This window comes from Rhinolophus sinicus, chromosome 4, assembly GCF_057876585.1.
Source record: "Rhinolophus sinicus isolate RSI-liver-muscle chromosome 4, RSI-T2T, whole genome shotgun sequence".
Lineage (NCBI taxonomy): Eukaryota > Metazoa > Chordata > Mammalia > Chiroptera > Rhinolophidae > Rhinolophus > Rhinolophus sinicus.
This window is the reverse complement of record NC_142504.1, coordinates 5,292,796-5,311,335: the sequence shown is the minus strand read 5'-3', so window position 1 is coordinate 5,311,335 and position 18,540 is coordinate 5,292,796. Positions and strand designations below refer to the sequence as shown.

Sequence of the window (18,540 nt, the reverse complement as noted above, 5' to 3'; positions counted from 1 at the left end):
TAGGAGACTTTCCAGAGAAGCCAAGTTTTATTTTTTTAAAGAAACAAAAATTGAATCAACACTCCCTTCTGAAAACAATTCTCAAGATTGCAGTCTTGCTACCTTTAACTTTGGTCAGTGCTTGATTTCTATGAAACAGGGTAATTTTGTTAAAGTCTCCTCTTTTCTCTCAGTCAGGGAAGGATACATGCATGTGCCCGTACGTAGGTGCTGCTGGCCATGTGACTGGGAAGATAATATGCCAGTGAGTCTCCGGCCACCCACAGCCCGAGAAGATTCCACAGGCCTGTGTCTTGTTAGCACTGAGTATCCTGCCTTCCTGGCCAACCTGAAGTGTTAGGAATTACACCCTTGTTCTCTAGCTCCACAGACAATTTCAGTCGGAAGCAGTGACCCCCTCGTACTGGGGCCAAATTGCAGGCCGAGTGGCAGACCTGGGCCAACATATGAGAACTACTCCTGCTGTTACATTTCACCCTCTGCAAAAATCGAGTCCTGCAAAAACAACTCCATTCATGCAAAGATTGGTGGCATGAACCTTAACATGCCCTGATAGGGAATGCCCAAGTTAACAGGATGAAAGGCTCATTTGATTACCTACTTTTCTGTATCCCATAGATTGCGGGGCAAAGGGCAAAAACCCTGACTTCGTGCTCTTCTCACACACCTCTGGTAATAGACAAGTGTGCATGTACAATATGGACATAGGTGCTTAAGGTATGAAGTGAAAACGTGGGCAGAGTAGCAAGGACAGTGCTGGAACATTGGGGTACATTCCAGGACATCATTTAAGCAGAGGCAAAGACTGGGAGAATGCGGTGCACAGGACAGAGCGAGGGACGCTGCTGCCTCCTGGCAATTACCAACGAGGCTGCGTGGAGACAGGCACTAGCTAAAGCACGTCATTATCCATTCGCTTTGAGCCTCACTTGCATAACCTGAGCTGACAGGGAAGGGTGAGCAGTTAAAATGCCAGCTGGTGTCAAAGGGTAGAGTCCAGTGACACCACGACTTGTGGCCAAGGACCAGGTCTGCATATTATCAGCACAAAGTATAGCGACCGGCAAAGTATAGGAGGTGCTCAGTCAATCCTAACAGACAAATGAATAGATGACTTTTAAAAGCTATGACGGCAAAGCCTGGTTTCCCCATATTTCTTTCTTAACGACAACTCGAGTCATCAAGGAGTGTGGTAATTAAATGGGGCTCTTGGCAGCCACAGTGAAAGCACGGCATTTTAGACCAAAGAATATCAAGTGAAATAGAGACAAGAAGAAAACACGTTATATTTTAGGTTTCAGGAACAGAATTCGGCAAGTTCTTTTTTATGCTTTCGATCAAAATAAATTCTAGCCATTAAAAAAAAAAAGGTGTGGGAGACAGGAAGATACGGTCTCAAGAGACACTTCAGCTGTGCTTCATTTCTTGTATGCTCCCTTTCAAAATTTTCCTATAAAGCCGGTTCTGCTTAGAAAAGCCCAGAAGAAACTGCTTCTAAGCCAATTATAAGAGAAAGCGTCTTACCTGTATGCCAGTGCCCCAGCAAAATGACTCTCAATGTAAGTGTCCATTACAGGTTTAAAATGATGAAATTTGCTATCTTGCAGCAAATTTATTATGTGGACCTAAAAAGAAAACTGAGCTTTAGAAAACGGAATGCAAACCAAGATATTTTTTCTTTTCTTTTTATTCTTTTTAAATGAACTCTCATGCTATTAAGTTCACATTTCTGAAAGAGCCTTAGGAAAGTCAAGATTGAGAGACAAAATTCTTACGATTATTAAAGTGAATTTAAACTCACCAAAGAATCAAACACTTTAGACCCATATTTTTGGGAATTTTCATCTAAAATTCCAAACAAGGTATCCAGTGTATCTTGCAGAAACTGTTAGATAAAGAAGAAGTACATGAACCAACAAGATACATCTGTCTTTCCCTCCAAGTATTCTTTATCCCACGAATTTCTGAGACAGGAGTCATAGAACAGCAGATACCTTTACGATCTCTGAGCCATCGATTTCTTTCAATTTAGACAGACAGCCTGTGATCTTGTCCGGGTGGGTTCTCCATTTCAAAAGGTCAAGCATATCACCTTTCCAAACAGAAAAGACACTTAATTGTCTTAACAGAGGACAGTCTTTCATGTAGAGGACAATCTTACCAGCCTACTGGTAAAGCTGAGTTCTCACCCTTCCTGGTCACCTAAGGTGTAGGCTCCCTAGACTAGACCAGCTCTCCAAGATGGCATTTATTACAGTGTTCTCTAATGACGTCTCATTTCCCAGTGCTGCTGCCTTGCAAACTCCTACTCATCCTTTGGTTCTCAGGTGCGCTGTGGCTTCACCCAGGAAGCCTTTCCTGAAATCTCTAGACTCAGCCAACTGCCCCTCCCATGTGTTGCCCCCTCACGGTAGCACTTACCCCACTGTCACAGTTGTCTGTCTATGAACCCATTAGACTGTGAATTCCAAGAGAACAAAACCACGCCAGGCTCGGCCCTATCACATGCCCAGCACACAGCACAGAGCAAGCACGCAGCGGGCAGCAGATCCTGCCTCCTCCCAGTAAGGGAGTCTCTTGAGGGCTGGGCATTTGGGTTATTCACATTTGTGGCCCTAGCACTTAGCATTCTGTCTAAGAACCAATGCCAGCTGGTAATGAAAGTTTCCTTCACAATGTAACCCAAACCTGGCAGGTCTAGAAGGTCCCTGCACAATGAAGACAAGCCCAGTTAATGGTCAGGTCATCTCATGGGCCCCCGGAGCTGAGAGGGCCACGTCCTGAACTCCACGGCTGCCTTCCATCCCAGGTTCGGGGCAAGCTCAGGCTCTTCAGTTTCCTCCCTTCCTAAAGTGACAACATGGGGGTGCTGGCCTGCGCAGGAATGGGAGTAAGGGCTTCCCTCAGCTCTCCTGAGCAGAAGTCAGGCTCCTGAACACTGGTGCATGGAGGCCAGTGGTAAGGCTAAGAACTAACAAGGCCCATGCATGCAGGAAGTGCACCTGGCGAGGCAGCTGGTGGGGCGGGCCTCCCGGTGCTCACGGGGCTGGGAGCCTAGAAAGGCCCAGAGAGAAGAAGGACAGAGGGCTTTCAGGCCTCCCAGGGAGTGCTCCACATCAGAGCACATGTTTCTGGGGGAACTGAAAAGGGAGACAGAAAGACAGACACAGGAAAAAAAAAACCAAAAAGTGTAAAAGAAAACCAAAGAAACAAGAAATCGAGGAAGTAGTTATGATGAGAAAGCAAACAGGTATTAAACAGAGATGAGCAAAAGACAAGAATGTTAGGAGGAAAGAGAGGCAACCTCCGCCCAAACCAGATTCAGAGAAAAACGTCGCCAAGGACCTCATCGTAAGAAACTGAGTCAGAGGCATGTTTACCTACAACAAGCAGTGATGCTTAGTGGAGGGAGATTTAGAATTAGAACGAGAAGGGCATGTGAGAAACACTGACTCTGAAAAAGAGATTTCTGATATTTTCCTAACAGAGAACCTGAAAATGTTTAATATTTGTGTCTACCTCAGATGTCCTGGAGGTGCGACTGAGGCCTGTTTAGAAAGGACTGGTTATATTTAGCACATGAGATGTTTCCAGAGTGAGGCCCCCAGCACTGTTCTCCCCGCCTGCTGCCTCCCTCCCACCTGCTTCCTGCATCTAATGTCAGCATGCCTCCTTCCCTGGCATCTTCTCTTGAATCCCCGCTGCATCTCCCTGCATTCACTCTTCACTCCCACTCCAGCACCAGGCCAGCTCTCTCTCCATCTCCTCGTCCCCGTTCCCTGGCCCTTACAGTGAGGCCGCTGCAGGGTGACCAGGGCACTGCCCAACGTGAGGAGTGGCGAGGGTGTGGAGGAAGAAGGTGGCTCTGCCGGTCACCAAGTGACATCACTAGAGGCTTCAGTGGGAAACCAGGTATAGGACTGTCACCAGCCGAGCTGGGAAACAGAGGACAGGGGTCCAGACGATCAGATCAGAATGGGCTGTCCATCTTCCCTGCAAGAGACCTCATGCATCTTCAGACTGCTCGCTATGGAGCGTAAGGAAGAGTCAAGCAGTGTGTCCGTCTGGACGTAACTGATCACGCACGCCAACTACTGAGAGTGAAGTCAAAATTGTCAGCTCTTAGGGCTTTCGCCACTTGAAGACATGTTAGTTGCAAAATAGAAGCGATGACCTACTACTGAAAATGTGAATTTTATACATTCTATTCAAGAAGCACTCAGTGCATGCTGTATGCCGACCCTGCCCAGAGCTACAAAACAAGCGGATGACATGATTCCTACGTTTTGGGTGTTTTTTTAATCACAGTCACAGGAAGAGACTGAATGAACCATCTATTATTGGGGGGAGAAGGAGATGCAGGGAAGTCAGTAAAAGTAAAATTATTACACCAAATTTAAGCATTGTTTTTATTTTTTTCTTAACTTTTTTTTTAAAGTTGTGTTTATAGCCCAAGGAAGCTAACAAAGAAGTAAACTAATTTCTTCCCTGATCCCTACTCTAAGAAGCTGAAAATAGCTCCTTGGTCTGGCAATCACACATGTCCTGCAGTGCTCTGGGCTTAGTACACTCTACACGAACGATGCTGGAATACAGAGTGTGCAGACACACTTTAGGGATCCTGAAAGGCAAATTGGCTCTAGGAAATTGTTCCTAGAGACCACATCTCTTCCTAAATGCCCAACTGTCATGGAAATGGGATTTGCATATTTTCCAAACTGAGTAAAATGAATACAAAGCAATTTAATTCCAATTTGGAACTGGATTACTTCTACACAGAGATGTGCGTCTAGCATGCAAATTTCAGAAAGATCAACTAACTTCCCTCCTCCTTCCCATCTCTTTGAAACACACTATTCATTTCCTGGCTCATTTTGAACTGTCTTACAGTGACAAGGTTAATCCAAGTCAAAATGATAACTAAGCACTTATCAGTCTCCAAAACTGACCCAAGTATTGTCTTCCATATAGTGAGATGTTTAACATAATGATTTCACAAAGAGTTTATTAACCACATTAATGTGAAAATGTTCTCTGCTTACAAAGTAGCAATTTCTGATTTTCAGGATTTGATTCTGTTCTGTCTGTCATACGTTCACAATTCTAATAGCCTAAACCCAAGAACTTGAACAAATTAAAGATGTAGGACTAAACATTTTAATGGCAGATAATCTACTGTTAGGTTTATCTGTGTGGTGGCCAGAATAACGGCCCCCAAAGATGTCCACATCCTAATCCCAGGGACCTGTGGGTATGTTTACGTCACATAGCAGAAGAGATTTTAGAGATGTGATTAAGTTAAAGATCTTAAAATAGGGGGCTTAGCCTGGATGAGCAGGCCCACACAAGGGACCTTAACAGATGGAAGATGGTCAGAGTCATAGAGATTTGAAGATACTATGTAGATGGCTTTGAAGATGGAAAAAGGGGGCATGCACAAGCAGAGAAACGGAGGTGGTCCCTACACGCTGTCTTACCCTCTCTAGTGTAAACAAAAGGATTCTTCTCTAGAGCTCCCAGAAGAATACAGCAGCTCTGCTGACACCTTGATTTCAGCCCAGTGAAACTGACTTCAGACTTCTGACCTCCAGGATTGTAAGGTAATACATTTTTGTTGCTTTAAGCAGTGGGTTTATAGTTATTGTTACAGCAGCAAGAGATAACAAATAAACCTGCAGCTATTCTACTTGAGGCAAGCAGTGAAACGTGAACCTAGGCTCTATAGCAGACATAACTGATCCACAGAGGAAGAATAAAATTTCTGTCTAATGGAGTCCATACAGGTTGATTTTATTATCTTCATAACCCGCATGGGGGTAGACTGGCCCCTTCAAAACTATGTGAGGTTTGGTAAATGCTGTCTCATCTTTATAGTCATGCCGAGGAAGGTCTGACTTAAGTAAAATCATTAACCACTGAACACTGATACAGTCTGCTATATGTTGGCGTATCTGAACTTGGTGATAACTACCTTCAATCACACTCACTAAAAATAAATCATGCGGTTGATTTTGAAAAACATTTCTCCAAAACTACTTTTGGAAGGGGAGAAACCAGAACTAACATAAACGTGAAAGTCCCCTGTAAAAACAGTAGTATTGAGTGAGGAACTTACTCTTAAAAGGGGTCAATACTAAAATGCTACATTTTGCTTCTTGCCTGATACCACATTCTAAGAGAGTATGTCTCCTGCTACAAACGCTGCCCAACAACACAGAAGAAAGAATTAGGCACGGCAGCATTTGATAAGACCCAGTCCCTTATTACGAAGTGATTCTCCTCAACATAATGAACCTAACTTATTAATGAGGTATTCAGGCTGCGAGCCAGAAGCTTTATATGACAACCATGGAGAACTCAAACATGTTTAATTTACTTCCTTCATTACAGACAATGTTTTCATGACAATTTTCCAAGGAGAAGAGCTTGCTTTGTTAATCATAGCTTGCTAAACAATCACTGACATAAAAAAGGAATGCTAGCATAGAAAAGCAATATCCATCTAATTAAAAAAAACACACACAAAAACAGCCTTGATTCTAAAGTCTGCAATTAGCACTGTTTATGGAGCGACGGAACCAGTGAGATGAAGGTAGTGCTATTTGCTGTCTTCTCTTTCTTTACTATTTTTGTCAAGCAGCTGAGTTTTGACGGTTGATGTGAAGTGTTCTGTCCTTGGGCATCAACACTGGGATAATTATGAAGCCCTTAAATTACATGCATTTAACAGATCACTAGGTCATAATTATTCCCATTTTACTGGAAACCACACGCAGAAGAATCAACAATTTTTCTAGTGCAAAGTTCTTAACTGTAACACTGGTGTTTATTGAATATGCCTTCCCCAATTCACAAGCACCTTTACTCCAAGGCCTTTCAAATGAAAGAGTATTATCCTACTTACCGTTCTGTGTGAGTTTCGTGGAGCAGAGAAAAGATGTTATCCAAAAAGACTCCTTGGTGGCCTTCATGGCTTGGTTATTATTCCCGAGGAGGATGCCCTTGGAAAAGGGAAGTTTGAGGTAGCGCGTAACATCCTGAAGATTCGTGTTTTCTTCACACTGTTAAAAATGAGAGAGAGAGAGAGAGAGAAAGAGAGAGAGAGAGAGAGAGAGAGAGCTCATGAGAATTATTAAGCATGATTACCATTTCTAGTGTTTATGAACTGGGAAACTTTCCAAATGGCATTACAAACAGAATTTGGCTTTTAAGTAAAAATGCAACAAAAACGTATAAAAGGAATGGAACGTGGATTTTGGACTGGGGCCTATTTCAGTTTGAATCCCAGCTTTGTCACTTCCCACATGAGGGACTGTATCGAGTTATTTAACCACTCAAGACTTCCATTTCTATCTCTACAACCTCATCGTGTTGTCGTCACAAGAATCAGAGAACACACGAAGCTTTTAACACAGTGCCTGATACAGTAGAAGTGCTCAAGAAATAATACCGGCCGTGAACACTGCATTTTAACAACATGTTAAATTCTTTCAACATCTCATCGGAGGCTGCTATTAAACAACCCCTAACTTTGAAAACTGGCAACTAAAGGAAATGGTGTTTCAGGGTCATCTAATAGTCCTGCTATATGATAGAAACCTCTACGTCACCAAAAATGCCAGATAACAAACGTAAAAGGAATTACAGATTTAGAACACATAATTTCATATCCCTAATGTTAAGGATTGTCATTTAGTGCTAAGACCAGCAGGAAAATTGCAGATGAGGAAATGGACATCCAGGATTTCAGTGGAGCAGCCTATGGATTCCTTTCTACTGGCAAGGGGACAAATGGCACTGCACAGGGGGGAGGGGAGGGAATCGGGTTGTCACTGCAGCAATGCAGGGCAGTGCAGAGAAAAGCATCCCCATCTGCAGTGCACGCTTCCCAGAGATGCTGAACCGGAAGCCATGAAACCCACAGAGTCACCAAGAGCCTCAGAGGAAGTGAAAGGGGCAGCAACCAGACAACCCCAGAAGGTGGCGCTGTCTGAGGAGGCCTGGCTTTCTCTCTTCAAGTCAACTCAAACATGGTGACCAAAGGGATTGCTCTAGATTAAACAACATTTAAGAGATAGACAGCCAGAAGCAACTGTAGGGTCCCAGATTGAAACAAATCCGCTATAAGAAATTTTGGGGGGAGATTCATATATTGACTAAGTTCTAGGTGAGATAGAAATTTAGTGATTGGAAAAATCATTAACTGAAAAAGTAAATTAAATATGTACATAGCAACCAAAACGTCCTTTAATAGATAAATGGATAAACCGTGGTACATCCAGACAACGGAATAGTATTCAGTGATAAAAAGAAATGAGCTATCACATCACGAAAAGACCTGGAGGAAGCTTAAATGCACATCACTACGTGAAAGAAGCGCAATCCGAAAGGCTACATACTATGCAATCCCCACTACATGACGTTCTGGAAAAGGCAAAACTATGGAGACCGTGAAAAGGTCAGGGGTTACCAGGCCTGGTGGGGAGATGCACAGGCAGAGCTCAGAGCATTTTTAGGGCAGTTGCAGCAGTTGTCTCTGTCTTCTGTAACATTATATAGCGTGGCTCACAGTCTGTTTCTTTGCCCAGAATTAAAACCAGTTGGTACAGCAACGAATGGTGCCTGGGACCCGGGCTGCTTGTTTCATCACCGTCGGGGACATGTGAAGAAGACGGTAATGGCCAGTCAGAAAATGTCCCAGGAAAGTGGTGTTTGCAGTTATGCAAGGTGGGTGACTGAGAGATGAACACCTACAATGTCTTCACAAATAAAGTGATACGAAGACTAACAGTATAGCAATCAAATGACGGTGTCTGTAATTTGCAGGAAGTACGTAGAGAATTAAATTAAAAATACAATCCAGTTGGCAGTACACATTACCAGTTTTTCAAAGCCAGATTTAAATAGCTATGGCAGCAAAATGCCTTCTTTCAGGGACTCCTTCAATATGATTGGCCATCCTTCATGTCATTATTAAACATTTATTAAATTCCTACTAGTTGCCAGTCCTTTCATTCAGCTTTAAGACTGTAACAAAGAAATAAACACAGCCCCCGTCCTTGGGGTCCTTACACATCTGACTTCTGCACTCGTCTGCTAATCTTGATCACCAAGCTGTGATAAAGGCCACTGGGTTCCAGCTCTGCCAGGGGAGGGGAGGACGGCTAACGGGAAAGGGGCTATTTCACCTCAACGATAAAGAATAAGAGGCTCATGAGCAGGCAAGGGAGGCAAAGGCATTTTATGTGAGAGAACGAATACACGGAAAGGCGCTGCGGGAGAAAAAGCACGTGCATGACGAGCGATGGCGACATGGCAATTAGATGCAATGTGGGATCCTGGATTGGCTCCTGGAATAGAAAAATGACAATAGTGGAAAAGCTGGTGAAGCCCATACATGTGCTGTGTTCACAGTATTGTACCAAGGTTAGTTTCGCTTCCATAAATGTGCGATGGTTACATAAGATCGTAACAGAAGGAGAAGTTGGGGGAAGGGTAGATGGGAATTTTCTGTACTATTTTTGCAATGCTTCTGGAAGTCCAAAATATCTTCAAAAACAACTGTTTCAAAAAGCACAGGTGTATTCAGACACTATATGTAGTTTAGTATGGCTGGAGCATGGACTTTTTCAACACACAAAGAAAGCCCTTGGACCTACTTCAGAAAAGCCCGAGGTGGCTCTGGTGCTCATCTCTGGTTTAAATTCCCCAGATTAAAGAACTATCACCCAGGTGGACTGATCAGTCACTCAACCAGCTGTTTGGATACGGAGCGTGAGGGCGAGAAGTCAAGGCAATCTAGGTCCTCTTCACGGAAGAACTGGATGCAGGCGGGATAAACAGCTCAGTTTGGGACACACTGAGCTTGAGTGTGTCTGGCTAATCCAAGGTGTTCAGTAGGCTGGTAAGAGTTCTAGGCTAGAAATGCAGATCTGGCCATCATGACCAGAGATATGGAAAGCGAACACGTGGAAGGGGATGAGACGGTTCTAGAGTGTAGGAGACACTGGTGGTGTCCAAGGATTAAATCCATGAAAACACCAACATTTAAGGTGCAGGTAAAGAGAGAAGAGACCTCCAGGGAGACAAAGGATGGAGCTCAGGAGAACACTGTCAGACAGACCAAGGAATGTGAGATTTTCAAGCTGAAGGGTAATCAACAGTGCTACATGCTACAGGAAACCACATAAGGAAAGGTTTTAAAAGCATGGGGTGGCTTTAGCCCCTGGGTGGGCACCAGTGACCTTGAGGGAGAAAGTTCATTTGAGCGGTGGGGGACAGAAGCAGCCTGCGAAGCAAACGGGATGTAAGGAAGTTGAGACAGTGAATAAAGACTAGCTTTTCGCATAAGCTGTGATGGGAAGGGAAGAGAGAGTGTGTGAGCCATTAAAAAAAAATTTTTTTTTGCTTTAAAGAGAAAGGCTTGAGCACATTTATAATCTGAAAGAATACTGCCAGAAGTGAGGAAATACTTACAGATGCAGGAGGAAGAGGGGCTACTGGGATGAGCAGGGCCTCAAGGGAATCAGGAGGGTGGGAGCTCCCGAAGGAAGCAGGGGAAGGATTAGCCTTGGAGAGGAGTCTTGCCCCGTCCTGTCCTCCGAGACAGGAAGCAGGAAAGGGGGGAAGGAAGAAGATAAGTTTGCAGGTGGCGAGGGACAGAGCACAGGAAGTTAAGGAAGTTCCTGTCTGGTGGCTTCTGTTTTCTCTCTTAAGTAGACAGGAGGTGGTGGGGTGAGCAGAATGGCAAAGCCTGTAACTAGCTCTTGTGGGGCCTGAGAGAGGGAGCGTGTCCGTTTGCCTGCAGTGTTGACCGTCCTGCATCTACACCCAATCAGGTGCTGCTAACCTGTCACAACAGTATAACCCCCAGTAAAGCTCAACTGCCCAGGGTGGGGTACAGGCGGGAGCAATGTGGACAGATTGATCCACGGCTGGTTTTTCCCTTCCCATGCAGGCACAGCAGAACTAAGGTTCAGGGGGTGCCTTTGATGGGAAAAGGAAGAAAGTGAACTCAGGAGGGTCTACTGAGGAGACCGAAGAAAACAGGTATAGTCAGAAAACTGGAAGGTGGAAAGGTCATGATCAGAATATTGGGAATTTAAGATTCTTGATTAGAAGTGGTTCTGGATGATTTCATCCATCCACCCTTCCCTCTCCCCTTCCTTCCTTTCATCCAGCCAGTATTTATTTAGCACCCGAATGGGAAGTCCTGTTGGCTGGGGATGAAGCCAGGCCCAGGGAAATGCAGAACACAAACAAAGGTCACTAGAGTTGAAGTAACCAAGGAAACAAGAGGATACGACACTGGACAGGTCAACCAGAAGATAACTTTGAACTAGGGGGCCAGGCCGATTGTAGGAAAGGAAACAGTTACCCACAGACTCCTGCAGTCTAGGCCATCACATTACATTGATCTCCCTCAAACCAGGAAAAAGGATCATCCTCCATTTGGCGGCTTTCTTACCCAGCCCTTGTCCTGCTCGGACGCATTGAATGAGGAGCCCATAAATCCCAATATGAGGAATCAGACTCTCTACTAGGCCAAACCCAAGCCTCGCTGAGTTAGGCCATTTTAGCTACGGTGGTGTGATCGGCAATGATGAATTCACAAAACCCTAATTTCTCAAAGGCAGACTGTATTATTGTTACTTCGTTTATTTTTTTGTTTTGCTTATGCTACATACATACATACATACATACATACTGGATCTGAATGTGTTTTATAATGTATTTCCAAGGACTGAAAATCCTTCAGTGGAATAAGTCAGAATGGGGACTTGAGTGAACAGCTATTAATTTCCTGTCCTCCTTTTTTGGATTCTCACATCATTCTCCTTACGACACTTGACTTTTGGAAAATGAATTCTCTTATGCTCATTATTTCGGTCTCTTTTCTTAACGCACTTTCTAGCAGGTAGCTAGAGAGGAGTAGCCCAAAATATCCCTCTAAACAAGGAAGATAACCGTCCTACAGAATGCAGTGAAATAACAAAACTTAGTAAGATTAAATGGTGCTATTAGCAAATTAGCGGCTCCAAAGGGAGGTTTGGACTCAGCCATCCGCCACTTGGAGATATTACTATTCATATTCTGAGAGCTGTAAAAGGGACTCTAGAAGCACAAAGTCTCTCATGACGACTCATCACTACTTCACTTTCCTTTCTAGAGCTAAGGCATTCAGTTTTCTGTAGACTTCGCAGTTTGTCTCCCCTGGAAACCACTCCAAACATGTAATCTATCATGTGAAGTTGAACGTGACTTTGAAAGGGGACCTTGCCCTTAGGATTCTATAGCCCCTGCCCTAAAGGATGAGTCCAGGCCCTCGTCACAGCAGTGGCTGCTAACACCTCTGAAAGAACAACTTCCTTAAAACACACTCAGAAGTGGAGTCCCGCCATCCTCACAAAGGACAAGTCTCTCTCACTAATTTCAGGCCCAAATTAGGCTATTAAACGTCTTCAACACAGCAGCTTTCTTCTTAGCTCACTGCAGGGCTGAGTCTTTTAACACCTCACATGAGGAGCAAGTAGGTTTTAACTCTATATACCCTACTGCGAACCACAGTTATTCTCTGTGTCTGCAAGATAAGAGGTAAAGACACATTTTTAGAGCATTTTCCCTCCATCTCTCATCCACCTTTGATTTTATACTAGACGGTACTTGTCAATGAATGACACAGAATATGGTCGAAGGCAGTTCTAAGCAATTAATGTTTCTTTAAAACCTCATATAAACATTAATGTTCAAGCTTATATGACAGAAGAATGGTCTTTAGTTAGATGAAACTCCAGAACTCAATGGTATGAAACTAACTTTGTCTCTTCCAATTTTTATTTTTTTCAATATGAATAAAAATTGCAATGTTATAAAATGACACTTGCCCACTAACAAAAATTAATCAAGGTAAAAATAAAAATAAATTCAGTTGAAAATATTTTACGCCATCCTTCCCTGCATCTCTCTATGCAAATACATACATATAGACAGGCAGTTAAACAATTTTATAAAACGCTTATACTAAATATCTGCTTCCATAAAATCTGGTTTATCAATATAGCATCAGCATGCTTCTATGCACATAAAAATTTCCACTAAGCATTTCATTCATTGCATGGATGTAATTAATTTATTTAACCAGACCTACATTATGGGTCATTTAGACAACTTTCAAGTTTTCCATATTTTAAGGAATCTGCCATGATCGTCCTTGGATCATCTTCACTCACCTTGTCTGGTTGTCTTTTCCCAGTAAATACGAAGATGTGGATGGCTGAGTCCAAGGATATATACATTTAAAATTATCTGTGTGTTGCCAGACTGCCACACACATTTCCTCTACGAATGTAAGAGAGCGTTCACTTCCTCCTTAACCTTACTCGCCAATTGCGGGTTTTCAAAATCTTTACCAATGTAATAAGCCGAAAGATATCCCACTCTTTATTTAACTTTAATTTTCTTTGATTATTCAAATATTTATTTATGCATGTATTATTTTTATAATTTTTGAATAGCTTGCTTGTAGTGTTTATCCATTTCTTTTTCTTACTGATTTGCGATACCCTGTGGTAAATTGGGAATAATCACGCTTTGTAAGCTGTATTGCAACTGTTTCAGTCATATGTCTGTCAGCCTGGATTATGATGGTTTTTATCAATAAAGAAGTTTTAAATTTTATGCAGCCAAATTGACAAAAAAAGTTTTTTTGAGCCGTCCTTAGAAAGGCCCTCCTTACTTGAGTATTATAAAAATGTTCACTCATATTTTTAAAGCCCTGACAGTTTTATTTTTCACATTGGATCTGGAATTTGTTTTGGTGTGAGAAGCAACGGCAGGAATCCAGCTCTTCCCTGCCCCCCCAACACCCATCATGGTCATCCCAACACCACTTACTAAATGGGCTCTGCCTCTTACCCAGTGGTTTGAAATCCACTCCTCCCTGTCTTTCTTTTGGTTTCTATTTTTTTAAAAAAACATAATACATTCAAAGCTGCAGCTGTCAGCAGGCCATGCGCCTCCCCGCCATGCAGAGGAAGGGTACACATTATGCTCCTAATATGGTTTTATGATTGTAAACTGCAAGTGGTCTGAAGCAGAAACTGAACTTGTTGGCTCAGGACTATGAAAAAGAAAACCATGTCATTACAGACTAGAAAAAGAAATTGTTATACTTGGCCAGTATTCCACCCTTTTTAAATAAGCAACACGGAATAACTCCAATCGCAAGACGACTCAGACACCTAAGGTTTCCCAGGGGAGCGAACGCTTCCCGGCGGGTCTGCACAGTAGGTCTGCCCAGCATGAGACAATCTGCAGACACCGTCTTGCGCCTCCTCTGTGGCCAAGGAACATCACTGGGGACACCTGCATTTAAGTTGTTCAAGCTCAAATAAACTTCCCTATGCGTTATGGATCGGCATTCTGCATGCTCAGTGAAAATGTCTTCAGGGGCTTGGGCGGATGGATTTAAAGTTCTGATTCAAAGCTCTGATTTTGAGAAAAGGGTTGGCCCTGCTGTGAGCAGGCACCCGACAGCCCTCTGGTGTCGGAGGAGGGTTCTGTGTCTGGGAATCCACCAACTAAATGCTCACAGAGAGGCAAGCTCTGCGACTGTCCTCCTGGCATTTCAAGTACACAGATGGCTCTGAGCAGCATATACGGAAGACTCTGGTCAGCAATGAGGGCTTTGGTATTATTCACATTCATTTAAAGAGTGAACCTGGACATGACTGGAAACTTAGCACCTGCCCAAAACACACCCTCTGAGCCACAGGTGAGAGAGCCCACACCTGACGTGCCATAAAGAATGGATTCCTTCTTCCACATATTATTAGTATGCGAGACTTCAGGTCAACCTATAAACCTACCCAAATACCTACACTTAAATATCTAAGGTGGAAAAAAAAAATCATCTTCAAAATACAACACAGAATATAGAAACAATACTTTCAAAAAGACACTCTCCCTGCCAATAACCTTCCAAAAGAACACTCTTCCCAGTCATTTTTTCTCTTCTTCTCTTTTCCAGAGTGATGATAAGAGAGTGAGTGAGGAATTTGGCCCCATGTTCCACTGCCGTCGCCCACATCTGGCTGCTGTTACCTTATGCACGATCAGCTCGTGCGTGCCATCTGGAAGGGTCCGGCCATCTTCCTGCATCAAGGGGACGAAAGAGAAACCAAACAACTTCTTCTCTCCTTTCTCCTTCGCTGTGGGGGGAAAGAAGGGAGAAAGGAATTGCTTGCTTGTTTAAGCGCCTGCTTACATAACTGTGTTCAGGTACACAGATTGTCAAGAAGCGTGATCGTCAAGAAACATAACCCACACTCACCAGCTCCTTCACACAGGGGAGAGCGACTCCGACGGTGGGAGTCTGCGTCCTTAGCCACCCTCTGACCTCACATTCCTGGCCCTTAACGGCAAGCTACATTCCGTGACTAATTCTCTTCATGGGACACATTATCTGAACTATGTTATTTAAAAGCTTGTGTACTGCCTGTGTCTTCTCACATCCACTTCTGGATGGAAGTTCCACTGAGTGCAGGATTCTTACCTGTTTTATTTTATTCTAAGCTTGGTATCTCGAGGAGTGCCAAGAACACGGTCGATTCTCAGTAAATACTTGTGAAATGACCACCTGAACAAATGGATGTCAAATGCAGTATTTTGCTCACTACGCCTGGAACGGGCGTCCCTAAGCCCTGCCTCGGCTCATGACAGAAGTCCTTCCTGTACAGTCACAGGTGTAAAGACAGAAAGCCTGTGGACGCGACCTCCGTGGAATCAGCTGGGCACGCCGAAACCCAACAACAGCATGAATGGCAATCTGTAGTTGAAGAAGGGCTTCCTACAGTAAGTTTCTGGAAGCCAGAAACGAGGCGATGAGGTTTTCAGATGCCTAAGTAAGGGTCACAATAGCTAGAAAGGTCAAGGGCCATGAGCCATTATTTATACATAACGAAACTGAGATCTCTTGAGATGAGGTAGCTTGCTCTACGTCTCTTGACTATCATTCCAGTTCTTTCCTTTTCCCCAAAAAAGGAAGAAAGTGTTAAAAGAACCGTGTCTGTCCAGCTCCACTCTCCTCTAGTATGTACACATGCAGGCAGGAGTTCTCCGGGGCTGGTGGCCTCCTAGAGCCTGGTAGTTAGTCTTTCCCACACAAGAGCGGGAGTGGAACGTTACACGAGGAAGGCCCAGCTCGGGGGTGCAAGGAGACACGAGCTGGGTGAGTTAGACCTGGTGAGCTATAAGATCAGACAAGAGGCGTCAGCAACACACCCTCCCTTATAAGCCTGTCTGGCATTTACCCACAGAGAAGCGGAATGCCACAAGAGCACAGTAACATTGGCTGGCTGGCTTTGGCCTCGAGTAGGAGGGCATCCCCGAAAATGCAATGACAGCAAAGAATTCTCTTTTATAATCATTCATTTCAACCCCAGAGAGAAACTGGGAAAATACCGATAGTCTTAAAAATGAAGCAAAAATCGCAGCAAAAAAATTTCTGGCAAGAGATTTCTACATCAGTGAGGTGCCAGGTATGGAATGTCTGATTTAGGAGAGAAGACTAATTTAGAAATCGTTTCCTAGGTTCACTTGACTATCTTTCTGGTGCGGTTTTTGATATTTAATTCAGAAAGATAAAAATGTTCCATGACAAATAAAATGAGCAAAGGTAAGAAACAAAGCAATAGTTTCCCCAAATGTGCCTTCTGTTCTAAAATAAAATACCCACGTTTAAAGTACACGGCCTTTGTTCCTGGGCTATTCCATCCCAATTAATAAACTGAGGGAGCTGTTACAGACAGTATGTATAATATGATCCCCTTGTGCTCATAAACCTCTAAATTTATGGATTCTACCTCCCCACTTTCTAATTCACTCCTCCTAGTATCCCAACTCCAACAATGTTGCCCCCCTGGGCTCTCCAATTTATTGATCCCCTCTCTCCATTTGCTCTCAGCGTCTCATTTCTATGATCTATCATTCTAATCACTTCCTTGCAAATGCCCTCAATTCTTCACTCCACGCTTCCATTATAACACCGCACGCAACCTGGTTACACCCTACCTACAGCTTACTCCATGCCTCTGCTACCAATCTCACTTTAATTGACACATAAACTGGGCCAGCTTTCGACACTTACCTAATCAATTCACTCTTCCCCTTTTCTAGGCAATTACTTCATTCCACATGCTCCAGCCTCCACCTATTAACTACCCCCCCCCCCCCCCCGCACCTGTGCCCTCCTGTATCCACCTGCACTGTCCCACCCAAGGACAGTTCTTAACCTTGAATCCTGAATCCCATGCCCCTTCGGCAGCTCAAGGACGCTGCTCCTGCAGTCGTCCTCTCTTTCTTCCACATCATCCTTTTTTTTCTCTCTCTTTACTGAATCATTGCCACCAAACAAACAAACATGTTTTAAAAGTTCCATCTTAAAAAAAAGAAAAACAAAACCAAGCCCCTCCTGTGACCCACTGTTCCGTTACAACCACTTCTCGGCTCTCTTGTATTCTTTATGGCACAGTTTGTCAAAAGATTTGTCCGAACTCACTGCCGTCTTCCTTCCCTCCTTTCCTTCTTGGACTCACTCCAGCCAGGCTTTCGTCACTGCAAATCCACTAAAACCACTTGTCAGGGTCAGTGAGTTCCATGAGGCCAAATCGCGTGCTAATTCCTCTGCCGTCATCTTATTTCACTTATCACTGGGACCTCACATGTCTGATCAACCCCCTCTTGGAAAACTTTCTTCAGTTATCCTCCTGGATTCTCCTTCAACCTCACCGGCTATTCCTTGGTAATCTCATTACTGCCTCCCTCGCATTCTCACCAAATCTTTCCCCAACTCGAAGTTCAATGGCCTCATGTTGGTAGCTTGAAATTGGCCATGGTGTGAGTATTTACCCCATGGCAAGCAGCAAACACTGTGACTCAGGGCTTCCCCAACCCTTTCCACCACCCCAAGGGCTAGTTATTAAATATTTACAGCATACCACTATATGCTCTCATTCTCAAGTTTAAGTCTCTCGCTTGGACCTCGTTCAACTGCCTATTTGATGTTTCGAATGTCTAACAGACGTCCCAGATTTAACATGTCTAAAATGGAATGTTTGATTTTTGCTATCTTAACAGATTCTTGCTGTAATCTTCCCCACTTCATTAAATAACCACTTCATTCTCAGGCCAAAATCTTGGGGTCATCCTTGACTTTTCTCCTTCTTTCACACCCAATCTGTCAATCAACCTATAATAAAAGAATCAAACCACTACCATCCCAATGCAAAGCACTTTCATTTCTTAGGTGCAGGACTGCAAAGGCCTCCTGAATGGTCTTTCTGTTACCACCTGGCCCTTCCACACTCTATTATCCACACAGCAGCCAGACTTCCCTTCGATGTAAACCCTCTACTGGTTCTCCTCACTCCAAATAAACCCACAGTCCTCCCCACGACCCAGAGGCCCTACGGGTTCCGGCTCCCCTGTGGCCTCATTGCCTCATGTTCAAACTCACTTGCTCATTCCGGAGTCCTTGCTAGT

At 43.8% G+C, this 18,540-nt stretch overlaps 1 protein-coding gene across 3 annotated transcripts in view; it reads right to left on the bottom strand.

Annotated features, from left to right (window-relative positions):
• DOCK4 (dedicator of cytokinesis 4) overlaps positions 1–18,540 on the bottom strand; it is a 364,936-nt gene that overhangs the window by 113,113 nt on the left and 233,283 nt on the right. For all 3 annotated transcript variants that reach the window (XM_088797652.1, XM_088797651.1, XM_088797653.1), the window contains exons 16-20: positions 15,103–15,209; positions 6,905–7,061; positions 1,995–2,092; positions 1,802–1,885; positions 1,525–1,625 (exon numbers count right to left, since the gene is read on the bottom strand). In XM_088797652.1, coding sequence (XP_088653778.1) covers positions 1,525–1,625; positions 1,802–1,885; positions 1,995–2,092; positions 6,905–7,061; positions 15,103–15,209 — 547 coding nt within the window. The remainder of the gene's footprint in view (positions 1–1,524; positions 1,626–1,801; positions 1,886–1,994; positions 2,093–6,904; positions 7,062–15,102; positions 15,210–18,540) is intronic.